The sequence below is a fragment of the Chiloscyllium punctatum genome, chromosome 15 (genome assembly GCF_047496795.1).
Source record: "Chiloscyllium punctatum isolate Juve2018m chromosome 15, sChiPun1.3, whole genome shotgun sequence".
Taxonomy (NCBI): Eukaryota; Metazoa; Chordata; class Chondrichthyes; order Orectolobiformes; family Hemiscylliidae; genus Chiloscyllium; species Chiloscyllium punctatum.
This window is the reverse complement of record NC_092753.1, coordinates 66209860-66236933: the sequence shown is the minus strand read 5'-3', so window position 1 is coordinate 66236933 and position 27074 is coordinate 66209860. Positions and strand designations below refer to the sequence as shown.

The following is a 27074-nucleotide window of genomic DNA, read 5'->3' as shown; positions in this document are numbered from 1 at the left end:
AGTCCTTATCAACTAGCTAAGTACTTGTGAAATCCATTCACTTTTAATGTAAGGAAGATGGTAGGAGAGGGATTGTTGAAAAGAAATAGTGTTTCATTGTGCTTGCACTCCTGAAACAAGTGAAAATAATGAGCAGGAAAAGACAAATTGGGCAGTCTAGATCATCCTACACCTATGCCAGGAACATAATAGTGAGACATCTCCAACCCTCAGTGACCATCAAACACCTAAAAGAGGCACAAAATATCCAGAAGAAACCCAGGGCCAATAAGGGAAAACAAATCCGGAAAATTCTTCTCCCACGTACTATAAAACTGGTCGAGAACATTACATGGAGTGCAATATGAATTTCTTCTTTGGTAAACTTGTACAGCCTACAGGAAGTAATTCAGTTTCCTCAGCTTAACTTTGGAAATTCCACCTCCTGCCCCCACAAATCGTATCCCCAAACACTCATATAGAAAATAGCAACAGGAATGGGCCATTTGGCCCTTTGAGCCCACTCCACTATATCCATTGATCCCTTCAGCCCCTAAGAGCTATAGCTGTTGCCTTCTTGAAGACATTCAATGTTTTTGCCTCAGCCACTTTCTGTGGCAGAGGATTTGGGAGGCTCATCACTCTCTGGGTAAATACATTTTTCCCCATCTGTCCTACATGACCTACTCTGTATCATTAGACTGAGAGTCATGGTTCTGGACTCCCTCGTCATGAAGAATCATTTCCCCTACACAGCTCCTGTTAGTATAAATTTTCATGAGATTCCTCCCTTTTTCTTGTAAATTCCAGTGATTATGGTCCTAACTAATCCAGTATCTCTTCATACATCAGACTAGCCATCCTAGGAATCAGTCTCGCAAACCTTTGTTGCATTCCCTCCATAGCCAGAACATCCTTCCTCAGACAAAGTGAGAACGATTTTCTAAGATGACAAAAGGATTTTGATCAAATGGGTCAATCGGCTGAAAAATGGCAGATGGAGTTGAATTTGGGTAAACGGGTCATTTTACAATTCTGTACAACAAACAGGGGTAGGACTTGCACAATTAATGCTAAGGCCCTGAGTAGTGTTGTAGAACTGGGAACTACATAATTCTTTGAAGTTTGCATCACATATAGACAGGGTAGTTAAAAAGGTTTGCACACTTGCCTTCATTGCTCAGTTCTTTGACTGTAGGAGCTAGGAAGTTATGTTGAAGTTGTATAGGATATTGTTGAGACCCCTTCTGGAATATTGTGTCCAGTTCTGGTCACCCTAATATAAGAAGGATTTTTTTTAGATAGAGGTTCAGAAGAGGTTTACCAGGATGTTGCCATGTATGGAAGGTTTGGCTTATAAAGAAAGGCGAGATAGGCTTGGACTTTTTTCACTGGAGCATAGGTGATTGAAAGGTGACCTTAAAGGTTTATGAAATTATGAGGAGATAGATGTGATTAATGGTAAGTGTCTTTTCCCTAGGATGGGGGATTTCAAGACTGGGGGACATCACTTTTAAGGTGAGAGGAGAAAGTTTTAAAAAAGACATTAGGGGCAAATATTTTACACAGGGGGTGATTAATTTGTGAAAAGAACTTCCTGAGGAAATGGTGGATGTGGGCATAGTTACAATGTTTAAAATACTCTTCGATAAGTACATGAATGGGAAAGGTTTGGAGGGATATGAACCGGGGCAGGCAGATGAGAGTAGTTTGGGATTATGTTTGGCATGGACTGGTTGGACCGAAGGGTCTGTTTCTGCCGTTTGACTCTGTGGCTCTGAGACCCAAAACTGGTACTCCAGGTGTGGTTTCACCAAGACACTGCCCCATTGTTTCTGTACTTGTATCTTCTCATTATGAAAGCCACCATTACATTTGTTTTCTTGACCTCCTGCATTCTTTCAGTGACTGGTTTACAAGGACTCCCAGGTCTTGTTGCACATCCCCTTTCTCAATTTGCCATTCAGATAAGAAACTGCCTCCTTGTTTTTACTACCAAGTGGATGATGCCACTTATATCTACATCAGGAAAATGCATGGCATTGAAGTATAATCATACAACTTGTCTAAATTACATCTTTGCATCCTCCTTATAGCTCACCCTCCCGCCCAGATTTGTGTTAATTGAAATCTTGGAAATGTTGTGTTTAGTTCCCTCATCTAAACTATATGTTGTGAATATCTGGATCTTGCAGTTACCCCACTGGTTCCCACTCAGAAAATGACCCATTTATTTCAACTTTTTGTTTCCTCTCTGCCAGCCAGTTGTCTGTCCATGTCAGTAATTATTCTCTCCCCCCCCCCCCCCCCCCACCATCCCATGCACTTTAATTTACAAATAATCTCTTATGGGAGACCCTATCAAACACTACCTGAAAATCTAAGTGAACAACATCCATTAGTTCCCCCTCATCAACTCTGAGTTACAGCCTCAAGTAATTCCAATAGTTTTGTCAAGCATGATTTCCCTTTCATAAATCTATGCTAACTCTGTCCAATCTTGTCACCAAGTTCTCTGCTAATAAAGCTGAAAAATGTGTCGCTAGAAAAGCGCAGCAGGTCAGGCAGTATCCAAGGAGCAGGAGAATCGACGTTTCGGGCAATAGCCGTTCTTACTGAAACATCGATTTTCCTGCTCCTTGGATGCTGCCTGACCTGCTGCACTTTTCCAGCAACACTTTTTTCAGCTCTGATCTCCAGCATCTGCAGTCCTCACTCTTTCGTCTCTGCTATTAAAGTCCTATATTATTAAATAATGGACTCGAGCATTTTCTGTACTACTGATGTCAAGCTAAGCGGTCTATAATTCCTTGTTTTCTCTTGACCTTTTTAAATTAGAGATGTTACATTAGCTAGGCGAAAGTGAGGACTGCAGATGCTGGAGATTAGAGTCAAGATTAGAGTGGTGCTGGAAAAGCACATCAAATCAGGCAGTATCCAAGGAGCAGGAAAATTTGACGTTTTGGACAGGAGCCCTTCATCAGGAACATTAGCTACCTTCCAATCCATGGGAACTGTTCCAAAGTCTATAGCATCTTGAAAGATGACCACCAATGTATCCACTCTTTTCTCGAGCCACTTTCTTCAATACACCGTGATGTAGATAGCCGTTCCCTGAGGATTTATTCACCTTTGATCCCATCAATTTCCCCAGTACCTTTTCACTACAAATGCTACTTTCCTTCAGTTCTTCTCTCCCATCATACCAATTCTGGGAGGTGGTTTGTGTCCTCCTTTGTGAAGACAGAACCAAAATATATTTCTAATGATTTAATAATATTGGAAGAAGATTTGTGTTATCTAAAGCTCCTATCGTGAATCTTATTTTTGCACATCAGTGATAGCTTATAATCATCCAATGACGACAGCAGTCTACAATCATAAAAATAAACAAAGAACTGCAGATGCTGCACATGTAAAGCAAACAAAATCAGAAATAGCTGGAGAAACTCAGCAGGTCTGGCAGCATTTGTAGAACTGAAGAAGGGACGCTGGACTCAGCACATTAACTCTGTTTTATCTCAATAGATGCTGCCATAAGTGCTTAGTTTCTCTAGCAATTTCTGCTAATGTTTAAGTGTGGTTATTACAAGAGGAGGCCATTCCAATCATCAAGTCTGTACTGGCTCTCTATATACAATCTTGTCAGTACCATTGTCTGCACTCTGTCCCTGGACCTATGGAGAGCTGCTTGGAATGAACCTTGACAAAAGCCATTGCATCTCTCTCTCTCCCCAGGCCTTTTTTTTCTGCAAAGCCACATTCCACGAGGAGGTAATCAATGGTTTCTTCCATAACATAGCTATCTCGAAAACTGTGTGTGAAGGGCTGAGACTTTGTGCATGCAGGAAGGCTGTAACAGGAAAGCCCTTTCTTGCTACCAGCCAAGCTATGTCTTGGTGTTTGTTTGTAAGTTCTGGCAGTGAAGCACTCTACAAAATGATTGGGATAGCCTACCCAGGGAACCAGAGGATATACCATTTCCTTAAATAAATAATAAATATTCTCAAAAATCACTAATAAATATTGTTTGTCATAGTATACTTCAAATTATGACTAGGAATTTGTTTAAACATGACACATGTAGCCTGCAGTAATACTGCTTTTAGGATGGACATTCATTTTTGCCAAGTCGTTGCATTCATTATTTATTGTTTATTATATAAAGGATGTAGTTCTCATTTTCTTAGGTATGGAGAGTTAGGAAAATTTATTCTATTTGTCACTTTTTTAGTAACTGCTATTGTTTCTTTTCACTTAATGCTGATGTCATTATTGAAAACAGATTTCTACAAATCAGGAAATTTTTTTCTGTGTGTTAAATGGAATATTAAATATTTCCATTTATAAATTTCCATCCTGCAGATAAGATCTATGCAAATAAAATGACTGATTTACCAAAGAATGTTACAACTCTTTGGGAAATATGGGGAAGTAATGCTTTAATAATAGAGCTTTAAAGGATATTACAGATCATCATTTTTAAAAAAAACATAAAAATGTACAATATGACAATCCTAAATTTGGCCTTTATGCTGAAGCAGTGTGGCACATCTTGATGTTGCTCGATATATGTCACAGTATGTTCCAACACAACGTAATGTAAAATGTTGTCTCCTTGTCAAATGTAAACAGCTGTAAATATGCATATGACTTTTTTAGTGTGTGTGTGAATAACATCTACCAAATTCTGTTGCCTCTTGCAGATGAATGTCGCTTGTACCGTGAAATCATTCTGAAAAGAAAGTTAATTGAAAATGCAATTGTTGAAACTGGAAAAGTAACTGAACTAATAATCAGTTGGGATTTGAAAAAAGTATTTATGGAGAAAAGCAGCGAAATTACTGCAGAAATTATTCTAAACCATGTTTTAAGGTGGAACTGCAATTTTAAAATCAGACAATTTTTAATGATGCTTAAAGATGAGGATCTTTCTAATCACCCTGAACTAAAGAAATGGATAACGTACATTTTGGAACTGGGTAAGATTGAGTTTTAATTTTTCTTGTGCTGAGCTGACCTCAGTTTAAAGACCACCACTGAAATATTTAAATAGAATGACACTTTTGGTGTAAATGGATTTTGGAAACCTCTCAGGATGAAGGTTGAAATCAAGTATTCAGGGTGTTTTTCCTTCTGTTGCTAGATGACTTCTAATTTTTTCTTTTAACTGTGTCATGCCTGTATTCATGGCTTCCTTGCAAAATGCCATGTCGATCTTAAATCTGGTTACACAAAAGCCTTTTTTATTCTAAAACACCACTACCATTAAAAGCAATATTGTCACTAGCGGTAGAATTTTCCCCAGCTTCTGTTTCCTTGATATCAATGATAATTGTAACATAATCTAATTTGAGATTTCTATTGTCACATTTTTAAAAATCATTTCACTTATTTTTTTCTTGATAGTTTGTTACTAGTGGTGCTCATTACTTCAATCTATTTAGTTTCTGAAACCACTGGCGGGTTATTCAACATTCATCTGCTTTAATGGTTTCTAATTGGCCCACAATCTGTAATTGATTAATGCAAATTGGACTAGTAGTTTTTTTAACAGTCTATTTCACCATATCTGATCTTTCCCTTTAAAACTCACAACCAATAGTTCACACTCTCTCTTTTTTTTTAGGAATCCTGTTTTTTTAATCTAATTTTTCTTGTTTGGTTAAAGACCTGGCAGTATATCCCAAACAGTGGGAAAAATTGATACAGTTTTTCGGAGTCTGTTTTATTTCATATTCCCTCTGAACAATTGCCTTATGATGAGCTGCAAACTCCTTTTTTGAGCTGCAAGTATAGACCATTCACTTCCTGAATGAGGTGTCCCAATGCACCTTTATTTGTGTATAAACAATCATTTTCTTCTTTTTTAGGTGATCAGTGTAGTCTGTGCTTTCTGTATAGCTACAAAAAAGTTATAATTCCAATCCTTTGTGATATGGAAAATCTCCTGAACTTTGCTCAAAAGCTACTATCAAGAAAAGCTCTAAGTAAAGAAGAAGTAAAGGTGCTAGCATTAACCCCATCTGAACAAAAACCAAATGTTCTGATGGAACAAGTGACTAGTCACAAAGATGTCTGGCAGATGGGAGAGTTCGTGTTTGCTCTGGCTGAAGAACAAGATCGGCTACCCAAACTGAAGCCTTTGTTTGATGAGTTTAACCGAGAGTTTGAGAAATTCAGTAAGTTGAAGAAGACCACACAATTTCAACACATTTTATTCATCCTGACACTCTATTAGTCTTTAATTGTCAAAAGTGACATATGAACACAGAATTCTTCAATATGTGTACAGGCACACAGAAGCAAATGTGCCAGCTTTAGATTGAGCATTATGAGTATACAACTATAGGATCACATGATTAAACCCGCTCCACTATTTGATAAGATCATAGATGAACTGTTTGTACATCTGTTTCAAGAAAGAGGTGGATAGAGCTTTTAAAGATAGTGGAATTATGGGTTATGGGGACAAGGCAGGAACAGGATACTGATGGTGGATGATCAATCATGATCATACTGAATGGTGGTGCTGGTTCGAAGGGCCAAATGGCCTACTCGTGCACCTATTGTCTATTGTCTGTTTTGAATTTCACATTACTATTTACCCTCCTCAATAGTTCTTAGATTCCTGTGAGGCAACAAAATCATCTGGCTTTAAAATATTTTAACACCGCTGCTTCCACCACCACCTGAGACAGAGAGCTTCAAAACCACTCTTCCTCTGGGAAAACAATCTCCTCAACTCTGTCCTGAAAGGGCAAACATTAATTTTTAAATAGTGCCCCCCTTAGTTCAAGACTGACTCACAGAGGAGATGTATTTTCCCTGTCCACTTTATCAATCTTTACTAAAGTCATCCATCACACTTCTAAACTCCATCTGTGGTAGGAAATCTACTAGAAAAATATCTAAGGAATGGAATTTTGGAGAGGTAGATTAATCAGTACAGTCAGCATGGCATTTGTTTTCATTCAAGAGATATGAGTGTCAATGGCACAGCCCCCGCCAACCCACCCCCTCCTCCTGGCACCTTCCCTAGCCACCACAAGAATTTGTGCCCACACCTCCCCCTCACCTCTGTCCACATCCAACACAATTTAGCAGCTCTTCCACACACGTCATCTACTGTGTCTGTTGCTCTCAGTGTGGTCTCCTCTTGCGGAATGTTTCAGAGAACATCTCTGGGACACACTTACTAAACAACCCCTTGGCCCTGTGGCTGAACACTTTAACTCTCCCTCCCACTCCGCCAAGGACATGCAAGTCCTGGGCCTCCTCCACCGCCAAACTCTAGCCACCTGACATCTGGATTAAGAATGCCTCCTGTTCTGCCTTGGGACCATCTAACCACACAGGTTTCACCAGTTTCTTCATTTTCCCCACTGCCCCTTCCCCCCCCCCCCCCCCCCCCCAACCCCAATCTTATCCCAGATCCAACCTCCGAACTTGGTACTGCCCTCTTGAACTGTCCTATCTGTCCATATTCCTTCCCAACTATCCGCTCCACCCTCCTTTCTGACCTGTCGCCATCAACCCCCACCTCCATTGCATTGTCAGATACCTTCCCCCAGCCCCACCCCCCTCACATTTATCTCCGCTCCCTTGGGCCATCCCCTCATTCCTGATGAAGAACTTATGCTTTAAACATTGACTCTCCTGCTCTTTGGATGCTGCCTTTTTGACTCTTAATCTGCAGTCCTCACTATCTCTGGATTAATAGCCTAGCAATAATATACCAGGCCATCACCTTTGTAAATGGTGATGTCTGCAAATGTGAATAAATATTTCAGAGGTTACAAGGTGTGTAGGTGAGGCTAGTGCAGTTGATGAAGTCTATATGGCTTAAGTCAATAAAGCTTTTGGCATGGTTTTGTATGGCACATTGACCAGGAAATCAAGAGCCCATGGGAGATAGGGTATTTTGTCAAATAGGATTCAAATTGGCTTACTGCAGGAAGCAGAGAGTGATGGTCAAAGGGTATTCTTATAACAGAGAGCCTGTGACCAGTGGCATACCACAGAGTTCAATCCCACCTTTCCTGTTTGTTGTATAAGTTAATGATCTAGACATGAATGTAGGAAGTATGATCAGTAAGTTCACAGGTGACGTGAAAGTTAGTGGTTTGGTAAAGAGCAAGGAGGAAATCCTTCGACTACTGGATAATATAGACAAGTCGAAACAATGGCAAATGGAATTTAATTCTGTATAGGTGATATATTTTTGGAAGACTAACGTGTTGAATAATGACACACTAGAAAGTACAGAGGATCAGTGAGACCATAATGTGCATGTCCATAAATCCTCAAAGGCAGTAATAAGGTGATTAGGAAGGCTTATGCAATACTTGCCTCTGTTAGGCAATGCATGAAGACAAGAGCAAGGAGATAGTGATGGGCCTGTATATAACATTAGTAAGATCTCAGCTAGGTTGCTATGTGCAGTTCCAGTTGTAACACTATATGAAAAATGTCTTTGGACTAGAGTGAGACAGAAGAGATTCTGCCAGATGTTGCTTGGCAGGAATGATTCAGATATGAAGAAAGACCAGAGGTGGTTTTACATTGAGCAGAGAAACCCAGGGTGGGGTGTGAAATCTGATGGATCAAGCATTTGGGTAATGGCAAGACAGTGGGAAAATATGGTAAGATTGGAAAGATGGGATGCTCAACCTCAAGAAAGTCCCAATTTACCACCGAAGGTTTCAATAATGAGATAAGACTCTTGCTGGTGAGGCCTGTTTTGATGCATTGACATCTCATTATTATGTAATTGTTTTTATACAACTTCCTATTTTTCCCACACACTGGAGAGAAATTGGATGGCAACAGCTCCCAATATGAAAGTGAACTCACCACTTGCTCTGGACACTAACTCGATTTGTGAACAAAGTCAAGTCCTTCAAGGCTCCATTACATTAATTAGGTGCTTACACTGAACAGATTGAAGACATCTGGAAAAACTCAGCAGGTCTGGTAGCATCTGTGCAGAGAAAGCAGAGTTAACATTTCTGGTCCGGTGACCTTTCTTCAAAACTGAAGTTTGTTCTGAAGAAGGGTCACTGGACCTAAAACATTAGCTCTACTTTCTCTCCACAGATACTGCCAGACCTACTGAGTTTTTCCTGCAATTTCTGTTTTTGTTTCTGATTTCCAGCATCTGGAGTTCTTTGGTTTTTTTTTGGAAGACATCTGTATTTATAGTACCATGTATGGAAAACAAGTGCTGTGTCCAACTGTGTGGAATATGTATTCTGGTCACAAGCAAACTTGACCGTGTGATTGTCATTACAAACTGACCACAGTCACCTCTGCAAAGTGAATACCATTAACAGAGTCACTTGCGAGCCATAATTCACGAAGACGATCCAAGGTCTCCTGGGCTGTAACAGAAATGGAGCTGATTTCTTCTCACTATGAACTGTAAGTATTTGCTAAAATGCAGTGCTACTTTTCTTGGATGATGTGACAATGTTTCAGTACTCACGTTTGAATTTATAATCTTTTACTGCATTGGCTTGTGATGCATACATTGCGATAAGATCCTTGACCTAAAAGGGCCATGGATAGGCATTCCACAGCTCTCATTGTCAGGACCTCCATGTTACAATGGTTATAAAGGGATATGCCTTACCGTTATTTGTTTGAGATGGTAATGTTGACTGCTCACATTACTAGTGATCCACTTTGCTTTTGAAATTCCCCATGTAGGTTCCTTGGAGCCAAACCTAATGGATCCATAGCAGGTGTGATCATCGCTATGACCGATGCGTAGTCAAATGCAGAGGGGTTGAGGAGAATACATGTGCCAGGAAGCCCAGGTCCAGCAGCCAAACAGCCACCACATCAAGAGGTCACAGCTGAACATCCCTTCGTGATGCAGAGAAGGTACAAGAGGTGCAGAGTCTGTCGTCCACCGTGTGATTTCATCCAAATGAGTGAGTTACATTGCTCCCATAGAGTGAGAATGTCCCAGGATACTGTCACAGAACTCTGCCATCTTCTGGAGTGGGATCTGTCACCTGAAGGAGTTGGTGGTCATTAGGGTGACAACTGTGCTAAATATTAATGCACTTAGCTGCTTTCAAGGATCTGCTGGGGATCAGTGTGAGACCTTTCAATCCTCCAACCCACACCTGTATCAAGGCTCAGAAACAGAAGTTGTGGAAAAAAACTCAGCAAGTTTGGCAACTACTGTGAAGTGAAATCAGAGTGAACGTTTCAGGTCTGGTGACCCTTCCTTAGAACAATTTGTGCCAGATCATACACTTCATCTTGCCTCTTTGTGACAAGGTCAAAGCGGCAGCTTGGACAGTAGGCTTTGCAAAAATAGCTGACTTCTCCCAGGCGCATGGCACTGTAGAACGTGAGCACATTGCATTGAGGGCTCCACATCATAATACTGCTAACTTTATCAACAGCAAAAAATTCCAGTTCTTCAGTTTACAAATCATCTGTGATCATCAATACCACATCTTAGAGGTTTACACTGCCTTGCCATGATGCTCCTATCCTAAGAGCTCTCAGATTTGTGCTTCATTTCAGGATTTCACAAGATGATTACTGGGAGACAAGGGTTCCCATTAGCAACCATGGCAGATGACTTCATTGCACAACTCACTAACTGAGGGTGAGTGTTGATACAATCCAAGCCTTTCTTCCACTAGGATAAGGGCATTGCTGGCTAGTCTAGCATTTAATGCCCATCCCTATTTGCCCCAAAGGATCAGTTAAGAGTCAGATATATTGCTAGAATTGATCATAGGCCTTGCAAAGGTGAGGTTCCAATATTTGGTTTGATCTGGCGTAGACCGGAGTGGCACAGTGGTTGGGTAGCATGGTGGCACAGTGGTTAGCACTGCTGCCTCACAGCGCAAGAGACCCGGGTTCAACGGTCTGTGTGGAGTTTGCACGTTCTCCCTGTGTCTGTGTGGATTTCCTCCGGGTGCTCTGGTTTCCTCCCACAGTCCAAAGATGTGCAGGTTAGGTGAATTGGCGATGCCAAATTGCCCGTAGTGTTAGGTGAAGGGGTAAATGTAGGGGAATGGGTCTGGGTGGGTTGCTCTTCAGAGGGTCGGTGTGGACTTGTTGGGCCAAACGGCCTGTTTCCACACTGTAAGTAATCTAATCTAATCAAAACATCTTTCCTGTAAGATGTGCAGCTGCACTTCTGAAAGTCACTGTTGAACGTGGGCCTCAGTGGCCTGCGCAGATAGTAAGAAAATGAGAAATGCTTGAGGGAGTGGGAGCTTTGCAGTATCATCTAGATAAAGTCGGCCAAATAATCCTTTCATGCTGCGCTTTGCACAATTGGAGCAAACGTGAGGGGGTTGTAATAGCCCCTGAAGAGCTGGGAGAGCAGCAGCAGCAGTTTTTGAGGAGGACGTTGAGCTGAAGAAACGTCATCTTCACTATGCTAGAACATTGCAGCTTCAGACGAACGAGCCATTCAGTACTTGGTTGACACCCTCTTCCAACAGATTTGAATTGGATCATTCATTGATTTAGAATTTGCTCCTTTGTTACTCCCAGAAACAAATGCAGCTTTTTTTTTGTCTGTTTGTTCTTTGCCTTGGTATTCAATAAAAATTAATGTTTATAACTGTCTGAAGGCTTTCCAGCGTATGATACTCTCACATTGAACAATGATAAGATGTTCTGCTGTGTTGGACTTTAAGAAAAATGTAGCACTTCCTTAGGGTTTTAGCGTGGTATGACATGAAGGATGGGTAGTCTTTTTAACCTGATTCTTATAGCTGCAGTTATTATAGACAGCTGATTAGACAGGTGGTGATGTAAAGTAGCAATACATTTACGAATGTCAGCTTCTGTTTCAAATGAAATTTCGTCCAACCCACCTACATCCTCAGAAGCTTTTTTTTTGTTTCCCTCACTCTGTGTACGCGAAGGGCTCCTCATTGCTGGCAGCAGTTGACCTGGTGTACAAACTGGGCATTAAATTTGCCACAGCCCGATCCTATCCTAGGAGGTCCTGGCAGTGACAACTATTTCTGCTGCTGGAAAGGATGGTGCCATGGAGGTGTGATGTATTCATATTGAGGCTGTTAAGTGATCTCAGATTAGAGCTGAGGGGAAAGATTTCACCAGTTAGGCCACCCAACCTGTCCAATTTATCTCTGAGTCACACAGCATGGGAATCGACCTCTCGGTCCAACCAGTCCATGCAGACCATAATCTCAAACTAAATTAGTCCCACCTGCCTGTTGCTTGGTCCATATCCCTCCAAACATTTCTTATTCACTTCCTTATCCAAATGACTTTTAAACATTGTAGCTATACTCCCATCTATCACTTCCTCTGGAAGGTCATCCACACAAGCCACTTGCTGTGTAAAACAAAAAAAAATGCCCCAATGTCTTTTTAAATCTTTCTTCTCTCACCTTAAACTATACCCCTTAAATCCCCACCTGAGGAAAAAGCTACCTAATAATCTTATCTATACCCCTCATCATTTTATAAACACCTAGAATTCACCCTTCAACCTCCCATGCTTGAGGAAATGAAAAGTCCCAGCCTCTCTTTATAACTCAAACCTTCCATCCCAGCAATCTCCTGATAAATCTCTTGTAAACCTCTCCAGTTCTTCAGAAGAGGTCACCAGTTTTGAACAGCCATAACCTATATTCCGAAGTCTGAGCAATGAAAACAAGCATGCTAAATGCCGCCTTAACCACCCTGTCTACCTGTGATGCAAATTTCAAAGAATTATCTACCTGAACCCCTCCGTCTCTGTTCTACATCACTGTCCAATGCCCTACCATTAATTGTATAGGTCCTGTTTTTGTTTGTTTTATCAAATTGCAATACCTTGTATTTATCCAAATTAAATTCTTCTGCCACTCTTCGTCCCATTAACCAAATTGATCAAGATCTCTTTGCAGTCTTAGATAATGTTCTTCACTGTCCACTACACCATCAATTCTGGGGTCATCGGCAAACTTACTAACTATGCCTTCTATATTCTTATTTAAATAATTTATATAAATGACAAACAAAAGTGGACCCAGTACCAATTCTGTGGGACACTGCTGGTCACAGGCCTCCAGTCTGAAAAACATCCCTCCACCATCACCCTGTCTTCTGCCCTTAAGACAATTTTGTATCTAATTGGCAAGCTCACCCTGACTTTTTTTTAATTCATTCAGGGGATGAGGGCATCACAGACTAGGCCAGAATTTATTGTTCAGAGGGCAGTTAAGAGTCAACCACATTGCTGTTGGTCTAGAGTCACATGCAGGCCACATTAGATGAGGTTGGTAGTTTCCTTCCCTAAAGAACATTAGTCTACCATGCAGAATCTTGTCAAAGGCTTTGCTAAAGTAATCTTATGAAAGCTCACTATCTACTGTCAAGGTTTTTAATTGACCTCCCAAATTAGGGAAAAGTATTTCCGTTTCCATGAACAGAATGGCCTAGACTTTCTGCCAATTTCCACCTTTTTGACGAGGGAACATTTCCAGGTTTTGGGGTGGGAGTGCAGGGGGAGCTGAGGAGCGAGGTTGGATTTCATTAGCTCATGAGACTTTTCAACACAAATAGTGTTGAACCAGCCTCATTTACCATGGGAGACAAGCTGCCTGGATTTCATCAGGGAGCAGTGACAGGTTGAGGCAAAGAATTGCAGTAGCAGACTTCAGGATCTTTTCACAAATAGAAAGAACGTAACATGAAAGTGGTCTTTGGATGAGTTTGTTTCAATTGATGAAACATATATTACTCCTACTGCCAGCTTTTAAGCAAGCCCTCTTTCTGTAATTACCCAGAAAATCACAATAGCAGTCTTGTAGTCATAAAAACAAAATACTGTGAATGCTGGAAATCGAAATAATTGTCTTGTTCTACTGGATATCAGCTGCCCTGCATTTAGCCCCTAATGTGTTCAATTAGCATCAAACACAGCAGAGGCCATGCTTTACATATTTGCATTAAGTTGTCTGCACCTGAGTGCTATTCTGTTCCTGCCTGTATCACGTTATTGGAGAGGGCTCTGGTGATGCAATGATAGTGTCCCTGCTCCTGAAATAGGAGGCCTGGGTTCAAGTTCCACCTGGTCCAGAAGTGTGTACGTGTAATAGCATTTCTGACCAAGTTGATCAGAAAGTATCTGTCAGATTTGTAGATAAGGTCCTATAGTGTGGTGGTAGTGACCCTACTTCTGAGTAAGGACACTTGGGTTCAAGCCCCAACTTCTCCAGAAGTGTAATAACATGTCTTAACAGGTTGACTTGAAAATATTTACTAGATTTGCAGAAAGTTGAGCAGGTAGGTGGTGTGTGATCCACTGCAAGTGAGACAAGTAGAAGATGTAAGGTTGTTTTCAGAAACTGGTAGCAATTCCCAATTTCATTTCAGCTCTCAATACTATTAAAGGTTCTATGCTATATTGATCATGGAACAGCTAGCACATTTAACTGAAAGCAGTGTATTTGAAGGTTCTTATTTTGTTGATCCAAACTTACTGTTGATTATGAGTAGAATTAACAGGAATAAATAAATAGATAATATACTAGTTTTGCTGAAAGCTGGCTTAGTTTCCATATATACATCTTGTATATTCAAAGATAAAGTGAAAGATTAACTGAAAATGACACATCTCCGTTAACTTTTGTATATGACTTTTGTGGAATCATAGTATTATAACAGTTACCTATATGTATGATAAACTGACTATTTTCTTATTCTTCAACTAATTACTGAATTTAGACAAAGGCCATATCCCTAATTTTGGAACTATATTGCCTGTGGATCCTCTTTCCCAGAATATGGATTATTCTTTATTTTACCGTCTCCTTCATCTACTTATAATAAAGGGAACTGAGGTCCTTTTGCGGATATTTGATCGAGCTGTACCACCTCAGATACTGAAAAGGGAATTACTGAAAAATAAACGCATCCTAGAGCCTTATCACAAGGGTTCATCTCGATCTGCACTTAACTCTGGTGAATGGAGCTTGCTTTACCCACCTAACAATGAACAGCCCAACTCCAAGAAATTCGATATCACGTTACTGGCATCACTTATTAGACACTTAAAGATCCTTCCTACACCACGTGGTGGATGGGATGCTGAGCCATTGCCAAATGATCAGAGTAAAAGTGCGGCTGTGTTGCGCCTTTCTAACTTGCGAAACCAGCTCCTTTTTGAAACTCTGAACACTGGAATCGAGGAACCTGAATTTACCATTGAATGGGACAAAATCACAGAAGTCCTCGTGAGCCTAGGAGCAGATTGCAAATTGTTAAAGCAACTTAAAAACTGTCCTGTTGAAAATCTCTGGGAGGATCACCATCAGCTGGCCAGTTATCTGGGCAAACCTGTAGCAGATGTCATGCAGATGCTGTTGTCACTTTTCCAACCAGGTATAGTACAAATGAAACTGAAGAGAATTTTTTTATAATTAGATGGAAGTGGTCTTTTGAAGTATTCAGAAAGCATGTGTTGGTCAAGTATTACTGAATGGTCCCATTGATCATAGATTATAAGGCAGAAGGCCATTCATCCTATTCATAACTGTGAGAAACAAAGTTCACTCACTTCAATAATTTCAGTCCGAGACAAGATCTGAATCAGTAGTGTCATTTATTTTACCCTTGCAAGAGGGTGCGATGTCCACTGTCTACAAGACAGGGACATACACACACTGAATTCAACGAATACACGATATTTATGTAATTTGGTTCCTTTTTTTTGTTTTATCCCATTGCTCCTCCCCGTTTACATCTTCCACTTCTCTAAGACCGGCACCCATTACTCCTGTTTATCTCTTGCCTTATCCGGCCTTGTCCGTGACAAAATGCTTATTTCTGGCCTCACAAGGCCGTTTGACCACATCCCACTGTGGCCCATTGTTAGGTATATCCTTTCTTCACCATTATCTACTCCCTCCATCTGTGCTTTCCCCAACCATGCTGATCCTTATGACCTTTTTAATTGGAGCTTGTTCCCGTGTTTCTGTAAAAGTGGGAAACAGATGCTTGTGCAAGCATGTCTGATTTAACCTACATCCTCACAGCACCTTATCTATTTGTCTGTAACATCTACCATTGTTTTGCAGTCACGTTTCATTCTTGCATACAATTTTAGCTAATACAAAAACAATTGCGTATTTCCTCCACATAGTTTGCATTCTAGTTGACTCAAGAAGAAGCAATTACACACTGGTGTGAGTTCATTTACCTTGCATAAGTAATTATAATTGCAGAAGTAACACTACTTTACCCATATCCCCACAATAACCTTTTCAACTAGGGTTTATCTAATTTTATTTCCCTGCTGTTTGACATCCTGGTATCATTTTTGTATTCTTCCTTTTGTAAATGCTTATTCGCTTTTTAAATTTGTTTTATTTAAATTAAGGTAGCCCCTTATTCTAAAATTTTACATAATTCTGATAGCTAGGAGAAATTGAGGACTGCAGATGTCAGAGATTAGAGTCAAGAGTGTGGTGCTGGAAAAGCACAACAGATCAGGCAGCATCCAAGGAGCAGGAGAATCGATGTTTCAGGCATAATTCCTGATAAAAGGCTTATGCTGGAAATGTCGATTCTCCTGCTCCTCGGATGTTGCCTGACCTGCTGTGCTTTTCCTGTACCACACACTCAAGCTATTGTTAAGGGCCCTGTTGATTATTCCTACTAGTGTCGTCTTTCCTTTTTATTTCTTACCTCTACCCACAAGAAACTCAATTTCTTGCTATGGTATTTATTCTATCCTGTAGCAACAGTGCTACCCCACAAACCTTTCCTTCTTGCCTGTCCTTTTGAACACTGTCATACCCCTGAATATTTAATTTCTAACTGTGATTTTCTAACCATGTCTTTGTAATGATCATGCCTGTTAACCTGTATTTGTGTCGTTAATGCATTGTATTTTGTTAATACACATACATTCAAAGGAAGAGCAATTAACTTTGTGTTTATACAATTTTTCCCCACTCATCTCAGGGTGGTACAAGTGAACCCCATCCCGCCAGAATAGCTCCCTTTTACCCCAGTACTGGTGCTCCATGAAATGAAATCCATTTCACCCACATTAATTTTTGAGTCATTTGTTTAGAGTTATGCCATTCAGCATGGAAACAGACCCTTCAGTCCAACCTTTCCATGCTGACCATAAGCAACTAGTCCCAGCTGGCCTGTGCTTGGCCTATATCCCTGCAAACATTGTTTACTCATGTAATTCTCTAAATATCCAAACATTGTAACTGTACCCACCTCCACCACATCCTCTAGCAGTTCATTCTACATACAAACCACTCTGTTTTTTTAAAAAAAAGCTTCCCCATATGTCCTTTTTAAAATCTTTGTCTTCTCACCTTAAAAGAAAACTCTGTAATCTTGAAATTTCCCACCCTAGGGAAAAGACATCTGCAATTCACCTTACCTATACCCCTCATGATTTTATAAACCTGTATAAGATCACCCCTCAACTTCCTGCACTCCAGTGAAAAAAGTCCCAGCCTATCCCAGCCTCTCCTTATAATTCAAATCTTCTATTCCCAGCAACAACCTGGTAATTTTCTTCTGAATCTTCTCCACCTTAGTAATATTTTTCCTATAGCAGGGCAACCAGAACTGGACACACTACTCCAGAAGTCATCTCATCAATATCTTGTACAACCTCGAAATAACTCCATTACTTTATTTACCTTATGCTGTTTACCCATGGCTTAGGTAGTAATCCAGAAATTATTACCTGGAAGGTTCTCCCTTTTGATTTAGCTCCTAACTGGTTAAAATATTTCAGCAAAACTTATTTTCCAGTCTTAACAATGTTGTTGGTACCAGCGTGGATGAGGGCTATTGGATCCTGCCTTTCCTCTTTTTCCAATTTCTTCTTCAGTCCAAGACACTTGTGAATGGCTCCAGAGACTGGTCTATTCCCTCACGTCTATCCAATCAAATTCCTATTTCCTCCTTACATTTAAATAGCATCATACAATTCCTACAGTGTGGAAACAGGCCATTTGGCCCCACAAATCCACACCAACCCTCTGAAAAGTAACCACCCTGACCCATTTCCCTACTCTATTACTCTACATTTCCCCTGACTAATGCACCTAACCTACACACCCCTGTATACTATGGCCAATTTAACATGGCCAATTCACCTGACCTGAACATCTTTGGTCTGTGGGAGGAAACCCAAGCACACGGAGGAAACCCATGCAGAGATGGGGAGAATGTGTGAACTCCACACCCAGTCACCCGAATGGGTCCCTGACGCTGTGAGGCAGCAGTGCTAACCACTGAGCCAATGTCATCTGCACCAAGGTGCCATAGCCAGTTTACTCTCTCTTCCTGCAGTCTACATTCTCAGCTTGCAAGAACCTTCTAACTATTGAACAATTGCTGGGACCAAGGCTCCTCAGTTTTAACACTCATGGTCCTCATAACTGCCTCACGTACAGTCACAGCCTTGTGTCCCTGATCACAGTCCAATTTTGATTGTACCTAATCTGAAGAGTGTGACCGCCTTCTGAAGCAAATTGTCTCGGTAACTTTCCCCTTCTCTGATGCACTGTCTGCAGCTGAGACTCCAGTTTCTTGATTCACATCCAAAGTTGCTTGAGCTGCCAACCTTTCTCCAGATGTAATTGCTGTGGATCAGTTTGCTGTCCAGCACTTTCCACATTACCTATCCTGCCATTGCTATCGTATTTAACTTATAAACTAATTACTCGAGATTCCCTGCTCTTTACACTTCACTGTAATGATATTTCATTCATATACGCTAAAATTGTTTTAACCACAGTATGAATCTAATATTTAATAAGCATCTTTCCCTCCAATCGTATCACACTATGGTTTGTGACTGCACACTTTCCCACTGGTCTCACTGTGGACTGGCCTCTCAATCCAGGCCTTTTATCCTGTCCTATTGACCTCTTTATCAGGAAAGTTTGTACTTCTTGCTGTATACCCTAATTAAAGCACCACTGTCCCACTTTGCATTAACTTTCCACTTTGATCGAAATGTTCAACAGTACAGTCAGCTTTTGCCCGAAGCATTGATTCTCCTGCTCCTCAGATGCTGCCTGACCTGCTGTGCTTTTCCAGCACCCCACACTCCAGTCTAATCTCTAGCATCTGCAGTCCTCGCTTTCTCCTACTAACTGACTCAGCCTTTTCCTCATTCTGCTGCGTTCTCATACTGACTAAACTACTATGACTGACTGACTGACTGACTGATTATTGAGTAATGTTTAGAATTGGCCAAGCTACTGTATATGCTAAAAAGCCAACTTGCTTACTTTGCTATTATCAATAAATTCAAAAGTACAGTGTGAAAATGTAACTTGAAGGCTGAAAATTGTCGCATGCACTTTTAGGCAATCCGTAACTATTAAAAATCTCTAATTTGTTCTGTTTCAATATTTGATAGAGACATCAGGACAGAGAAAAAGAGAAATATCAACAAACAGTAAGTAGTTGGCTGTACTAATGATTCTTAGCACAACGTTTCAGTAATGTGCTTATTCTGTTTTATTATCTCTGCCAAAAATTAAGCACTGGGGACAAGTTGGATTTATCATGGCACATTAAAATAATTATCATCATTGTGTGCTGTCTCTGAGTTCGAGTAAGATAGCTACTCAGGGTTATAAGTTCCTCTGTGGATCTTCATGTGACTGAACAGGTCAACTCTTGACATGCAGACCTTTGACCATAAGTGGCTGACAGACCGACGTGATACATACAATTTAAGAATAGAACACTCAACCTTGCAATATCTTTTAGTTAGGTTATAGCTGATTTGATTATTGCCTCAATTTTGTCTACGTCTGAAAATCTTTGAGACCCTTCTGTAGTAAACAATCTATCTACCTCCACCTTCAAAATATTCTAAAATTAACTGTGTTCCTAAGTCTTAGTCTTTAAGGAGAAACTCCTCTCCACTTTGTCAAAATCCTCTCAGGAACCTAAGTGTCTATAAAAGCAAAATACTGGAAATACTGGAAATCTGAAACAAACACAGAAAATGTTAGAGAAACTTAGCAGGTCTCATAACATGGTACATGATAAATAATATGCACAACAGACATAACTCTTTGGATATTGTTGAGGGGAGTAGCCTCTCAGTAAAGCAACAACGGCCACATTTATTGCAGCAGTGCTGACTCTGCTGCACAGGGGAAGAGTAAAGACTGGGGATACTGGTGTAAGAGAGATAGACAGGTATTTCTTTGGGCACAAACAGGATTCCTGGATGGTTCATTTGGTGCTAAGGTCAAGGATGTCTCCGAGTAGCTGCAGAACATGGTATACATTGGTACGATAACACAAGGTAAAAGAAAAAAGGATGGGGTCCTAAAAGCACAATTTAGGGAGTTAGGAAGTAGGTTGAAAGGTTCAGAAGAATGAAGGAGAATCTCACAAACCTATGAAATTGTAACAGGACTAGTAGTAGTAGTAGCTTTTTATTTGTCATTTCTACTGTATACATCTGATACAGTAAATAAAATCGAGACAGCATTCCTCCGGGACTGAAGGTGTTACATGGACAGCACAAACTACACCCTCTTACACAATGTAAAGTGTATAGAAATTGCAAACCATGCAAGTTACAGTGTATTAGAAGAATGATAAATAATAGACATTTTTCTAGCGGCAATTCAAAGTCACGCAAAGAATTTCAGGTGGGAAGGAGCTCCATTATACTGTGTTTAAGGAGCTTGATGGCCTGGGGGAAGAAGCTGTTGCACAGTCTGACTGTGAGAACCCAAAGTTCTGGTATCTTCTGCCAGATGGCAGGAGGGAGAAGAGTTTGAGTGAGGGGTATGTGGGGTCTTCCACAATGCCCTTAGCCTTTTGGATGCAGCGTGTAGTGTAAATGTCTGTAATGGAGGGGAAAGAGATCCTGATGATCAGCTCAGCTGTCCTCACTATCCATTGTTAGGTTTTATGACTTGTGACAATGCATTTCCCGAATCAGGCAGTGATGCAGCAGCTCAGAGTACTCTCAATGAACCCTCTGTAGAATGTGGTGAGGAAAATGGGGGTGGGGTGGGATTTCCTCAGCCTGTGCAGAAAGTAGATACACTGCTGGGCTTTCTTGGCTATGGAGCTGATGGCCAAGGTCCAGGTGAGATTCTCTATCAGATGGACACCAAGAAATTTGGTGCTCTTTACGATCTCCACAGGAGAGCCATCTATGTCCAATGGAGAGTGGTCACTCCGTGCCCTCCTGAAGTCGTCAACCATCTCTTTCACCTTATTCGTGTTCAGAGACAGGTTGTTGGCTCTGAACCAGTCCGTTAGCTGCTCCACCTCCACTCTGTATGCTGACTCGTTGTTCGTTACGATGAGACTGCAGTCGTATCATCAGCAAACTTGATATAATTTGACCTATGCATTGCTGCACACTTGTTGTGTCTGCAGGGTGAACAGCAGTGGATTGAGCACACAGCCCAGGGGAGCCCCTGTGCTCAGTATGATGGTGACCGAGGTCTCCCAGTCAGAAAGTCCAGGATCCAGTTATGAAGGAAGGTATTTAGGCCCAGCAGACTCAACTTTCCAATCAAGTACTGAGGAACGATAGTTTAAATGCCGAACCAAAGTCTATGAACAGTAGTCTGATGTAGACGGAGAAGATGCAGGAAGAAAATTCACAATGGCAGGAGAGTATCAGATCAGGACTCACACAATTTAAGAATTTGGCATAAACCATTTAAGACTGAGATGAGGAGAAATTTCTTTACCCAGAAAGTATTGAACCTGTGGAATTTGCTACTGCAGAAAGCAGTCAAGACCAAAACATGACATGATTTCAAGAAGAAGTTGGGGCTAAAGGGATCACAGGATGTGGGGGAAATGTGAGGATTGTCTATTGAATTGGATGACTAGCCATAATCTTTAATGAGGTGGAGCAAGCTGGAAGGACTGAATGGCCTACTACTCCTGTTTTCTATGTTTATCAAACCTGAATGCATTGTCAGCACAACTTCATGGGTAGTCTGTCCTGCCACTTTCAGAAGGAAAATTTCTTTAAATTAGTTTTGTTTTAGAATTAGTTTTGTTGAAGCAAAGCTTGTCAGCATGATTTGATTTGATTTATGATTTGATAATAACTGAGAGTGGGTACTGTTCAATTTTGTTTCATTATTGCAAACAGAATCACCAACATGTTTGTTTAACCACTGTGCTAGTGTTCCTGAAATTGAGAAACCTAATCCTTATACATCACCAGTGATATTAGGCTGACAATTTGTTAAATCTTTCAGCAACTGGTCTTCCTGCACTTACTGCTCCACAAGAGAAAAAACAGCAAACAATGGAGCCAACTGACTTGAAGGGTGATGATGACTCACCGGTAAGATGTCCCTTTTATAAATTTTCAATGGTCAAGTTTGGGAACTAGGTAGCTATGACCATGCTAATAGGACATGGTTTTTTCACGTCTAGCATGTGAAGGAAGAGAAAGAGAAAGTCTCTTTGACAGTGAAAGATCCATTTAAATTTGTTTCCTCTTAAAAAGGTCATTATGCTGATTTGATTTGAATCAGTTCATTTTGTATTGCTACTGCAAGGAAACATACTTTGCACCACCATTTGTAGTAATGCTGCAGTACAAAAGACATAATCTTGCAGCTCCACGTGTCCTATTTGATGCAGACATGACGTGTGTCTTATAAACGTTGCATCATTTACACATTTGATCAGCTGCATCTTGCCTAACAGCTACAACATTGAGGAGAGGCCTGCTATCAGAATTTTTATAAATCCATATACAGCTTTAGAATTGCCTACTGTGCAGCTAATAGGTCCTTGTTGAAAGGCTAAATAGGGTAGTAAAAAGACCTTTAAATAGTTAAAGAGGGGAGTGTTCCGCAGAGAGTATTAAAGTTTCCAGTACAAGTAATAGGACAGAGTGTATGGAAAGGGTAAGGAATCTTCAGGTACAGAAGATAAGAGGAAAGCTATGAGGCAACGGAGGACTCGGTCATACAGCACAGAAACAGATCCTTCAGTCCAACTTGTCCACACCGACCAAATTTCCCAAACTAAACTAGTCCTACTTATTTGCATTTGGCCCATATCCCTCTAAACTTTTCCTATTCATGTACCTATCCAAATGTTATTTAAATGTTGTAACTGTACCTGCATCTGCCACTTCCTCTGGCAGTTCATTCCACATGTGAACTACCCTTTATCTGGAAAAAAAATGCATCTCAGTCCCTTCATTCTCCTCTCACCTTAAAAATACACCACTTAGTTTTGAACTCGCTCACCCTAGGGAAAGTATCTTTGCTATTCACCTTATCAATGCCCTTCATGATTTTTATAAACCTCTATAAGGTCACCTCTCAACCTCCTATGCTCCAGTCCTAGCCTATCCAACCTCCCCTTATAACTCAAACCTTCCAACATCCTTGTAAATTATTTCGAAACCTCTCCAATTTAATAATATCTTTCCTATAGCAATGGAACCAGAATGTACACAGTACTGTAAAAGCGACCTCACCAACATCTTGTACAACCTCAACATGAGGTCCCAACTCCTATACTTAAGGGGCTGAGCAATGAAGGCAAGTGTGCTAAATGCCTCCTTAACCACCCTGTCTACCTGTGATGCAACCAACAAAGTACTGTGTACCTGAACCCCTAGGTCTCTCTGTTCAATAACACTACCCAGGGCCCTGCCCATTGTTTGTTTTACTAAAATGTAATACCTTTCATTTATCCAAATTAAACTCCATCTGCCACTCCTCTGTCCATTGGCCCAGTTGATCAAGACATTTTCGTAATCCTAGATAACCTTCTTCATTCACGATGATACCACCAATTTTGATGTAATCAACAAACTTTGCCTCCTGAATTCACATCCAAATCATAAGAGTTGGGATTAACTGGTACGTGGAAATGAATGGATTAATCAGGCATATCTAAGCACAGTTTTGTTAAGGAAAGATCATGCTTTACTATTGCGTTTATTTCAGAAAGTAACAAGGTGGATTGTTGAGGGTAGTGCAGTGGATGATAGCTACACTGATTTTAATAAGGCACTTGACAAGACCCAAATGACAGATTGGTCCAAAAAATTAAAACCCATGGATACAGGGAAATGTGGCACGTTGGATTCAAAATTGGCTCAGTGAGAGGGAACAAAGGCATATTTTTGTTAATGGAACGTGGTTTCCAGTTTGTTTCACAGGGTTCAGTATTGGTCCATTTATGATTTAGATTTACATGTTAGAGACAATTGAGAAACTTGTACATTACACATATATTGGCCAGATAGTTGATTGTGAAATGGATGCACGTTGACTGTGGATGATGCCAGAGAATGGACAGAGAAGTGGCAAATGGAATTCCCTCCAGATTAATCATTTGGCCAGGGTAAAGAATGCAATGGAATTCTGTGCTGTAATGCTTCTCTGGTTCGAGACACTATTTCCCCATTTTTCAAACCTGTTTTGATTTCCCCTACTATGCTAATTGTCATTTCCTCAATTTGCAGCTTCCTTTTGTCACTTAGGTCACTATTATTTATTAATCAGCCAATTAAAGGTAGAACTTGCGTCTCTTTGATTTTATCTTCTTACATTCAGGTTGCTCAGTCTGCAATCTTCTTTGTACGTATTTGTCATGTCCTGTGTTAACCTACTTCCAGCAATAATGTTCTGAAGCTTTTTATTCATATTGGTAACAAGAACATCATATTGTGTCTCTGTCCAATCCTGTTAATGCTTTCCAAATGTTCTATTATCATGTCTTTTATAGTAAACTCTAGCATTTCCCCCACTACCAATGGTAGGCTAATTGGTGTATAATTCTTTTACAGCTATCCCCTGAGAAGCTCCCTCACATATCCCACTACCTTCCCCGATTCCCAAACTCAATAATGTAGGCCTCGTGCTTCGGACATTATTTATATAATTCTCCTCCACACTGCTCCCTCACAGATCCCACTACCTCTCCAACTCCAAAGATACGTGATGTAGGCCTCGAGTCCTGCACTGATTTATGCAATCTTGCTTTGCAGTCCTCCTTCACCCATTTCTTTGTATCTCCAGCTCTTCAAGTAAATAATCTCTTCAACTCCTCAGGTAATCTTCAGCCAACAAACTTGATGTCACTTTTTTTCTAACAAGAACTGACTGTAGGACACCCTTCCCAGACTGCTTTACTGTGATGCTGACTGAAGGATACTCTTTTCACATGGTTGACACTGGTGAAGTTAGAGTTGGGTGACTGTAGGGACAATGAGTGGAAAGCTGCAGCCTCCAGATACATGCTCTGAATTTACATCATCTGTTTTTTTCAAGATGAAAAGGTAAATTGAAGGTAGTATGTAAATGAGCTGGGGTTCCAGTTAAATGTGAACAGTATACAAAACAAGGTAAATGAGCTTGTGGCTCGGATTGAAATTGGCAGGTACATGCAGGTTCAATTGGCAATTAGGAAGGTACTGCAATGTTAGCATTCATTTCAAGAAGGCTTGAATACAGGAGCTGAGGCTGTATAAGACTGCATTGGGAATATGTTTCTATGTGATGGCCTTGGAGGAGGAAGACCAGAATTATCCTGGGAATGAATGGGTTTTCATATGAGAAGTAGTTGAAGACTTGGGGTCTGTACTTGAAGATGTTTAGGTGGATGAGCGGAGATTTCATTGAAACTTATTTAATACTGAGGGGCCTGGATAGGGTGGCCATGGAGAAAATGTTTCCACTCATAGGAGAGACTCTGACATGAGGGCATAGCCTCAGTGAAGGGATGACCCTCTGGAACTGAGATGAGGAGGAACCTCTTTAACCAAAGAGTGGTGAATCTGTGGAACTCACTGCCACAAAAGGATGTGGAGGCCAAGTCACTGAGTGTATTTAAGATGAAAAAAATAGGTTCCTCATTAGTAAGCTGGGCCAAAGGTTATGGGAGATGGCTCAAGAATGGGGTTGAGAAGCATATCAGTCGTGATCAAATGGCAAAATGACCTAATTCTGCTACTGTATCTTACGGTTTTATGTGTAGAGGAAATTGTTGCCAACATCACCCCGTGCGAATTTGCATTACCCATCTTTTTCAAAAGCTGTCCACTTGGTCCCCAATTTCGAACTAAAAGCTGGTAAAATATTTTAGGTGAAGGCTAAATGTCACTGTTTGGTCATTTTCTTTTGTCTTATTGTAGGTACTCGAAGCCAAAGCCAAGTCTAAGAAGAAAAAGAAGAAGTCTAGAAGTAAAAAGGTAACCTGTGTTATTAATTGGCTGTTAAAGAAGTGTGTTCTGAACTAAAAGTCAAAATGGCAATTCAAAACAGACATTGTGATTATTTATGTATTTTAATGACATTCAAAACACAGGTCAGGATGCAGCATTCAAAAACAAACAAGGTGCCTTCTTAATAACTTTTTCACAGTGCTTACTTATTGATGAAATTCATTTTCAGGATTCTCACTTCATGTATAAATTTTTTCTGTACATTTAGATTTTATTCTGTCTTATTTTTAGCCAGATTTTGACATAATTCCTTCATATTTGCTTTCTGCATTCCTAGTCCTAATTAACTGCATATGGAAACACCACACAACCCCAAGTTACTTCTAATGACCAATTTCCATGAACTATTTCCATGCTTTTTACAGTTATGATTGATCTTTTATTTTAACGTTTTTAAACAGTTCAGAGATTTGCAAACACCTTGCAATTATGAGCGAAGTTCTTACCTTTTTTATCATGAGATCTCTAGCTAATGAGTGGTGACAGCAAAATAGATCATTACAGTAGGATGGTACCAGGTTCAGATTCACGTTGTTGAATTCCAAAGCTCCATTTAAAAGAATTCAGAAGTTATTTCACAGAAGGGGAATAGTTGGGTTTTTGTTTGTGACATTGAGGGTACCTACGGTTAGTTCAGAGGAGCATCAATAGAGACATTGAGTCAACCCTTTTATGCAGGTATCAGGAACAAATGAAGGGATTTGTATAATGTTCTCTTGATTGGTGGGATGGGGGTGGGGGGGGGGGAGTATGCAGGACATCACTAAATAGTTGTGAACATGGAAAGATTGGTGCATCCGATAGACTAATCAGACAGCTACCTATTACTGTTAAGTGATATGGAGGAATCTGG

The 27074-nt window shown here is 40.5% G+C and overlaps 1 protein-coding gene across 6 annotated transcripts in view; it reads left to right on the top strand.

The window, feature by feature from the left end:
- Positions 1 to 27074, top strand: part of LOC140486350 (E3 ubiquitin-protein ligase DZIP3-like) — a 157186-nt gene that overhangs the window by 56798 nt on the left and 73314 nt on the right. For all 6 annotated transcript variants that reach the window (XM_072585360.1, XM_072585361.1, XM_072585359.1 and 3 more), the window contains 6 exons: positions 4686 to 4961; positions 5853 to 6161; positions 14704 to 15360; positions 19385 to 19423; positions 22224 to 22312; positions 26132 to 26188. In XM_072585360.1, coding sequence (XP_072441461.1) covers positions 4686 to 4961; positions 5853 to 6161; positions 14704 to 15360; positions 19385 to 19423; positions 22224 to 22312; positions 26132 to 26188 — 1427 coding nt within the window. The remainder of the gene's footprint in view (positions 1 to 4685; positions 4962 to 5852; positions 6162 to 14703; positions 15361 to 19384; positions 19424 to 22223; positions 22313 to 26131; positions 26189 to 27074) is intronic.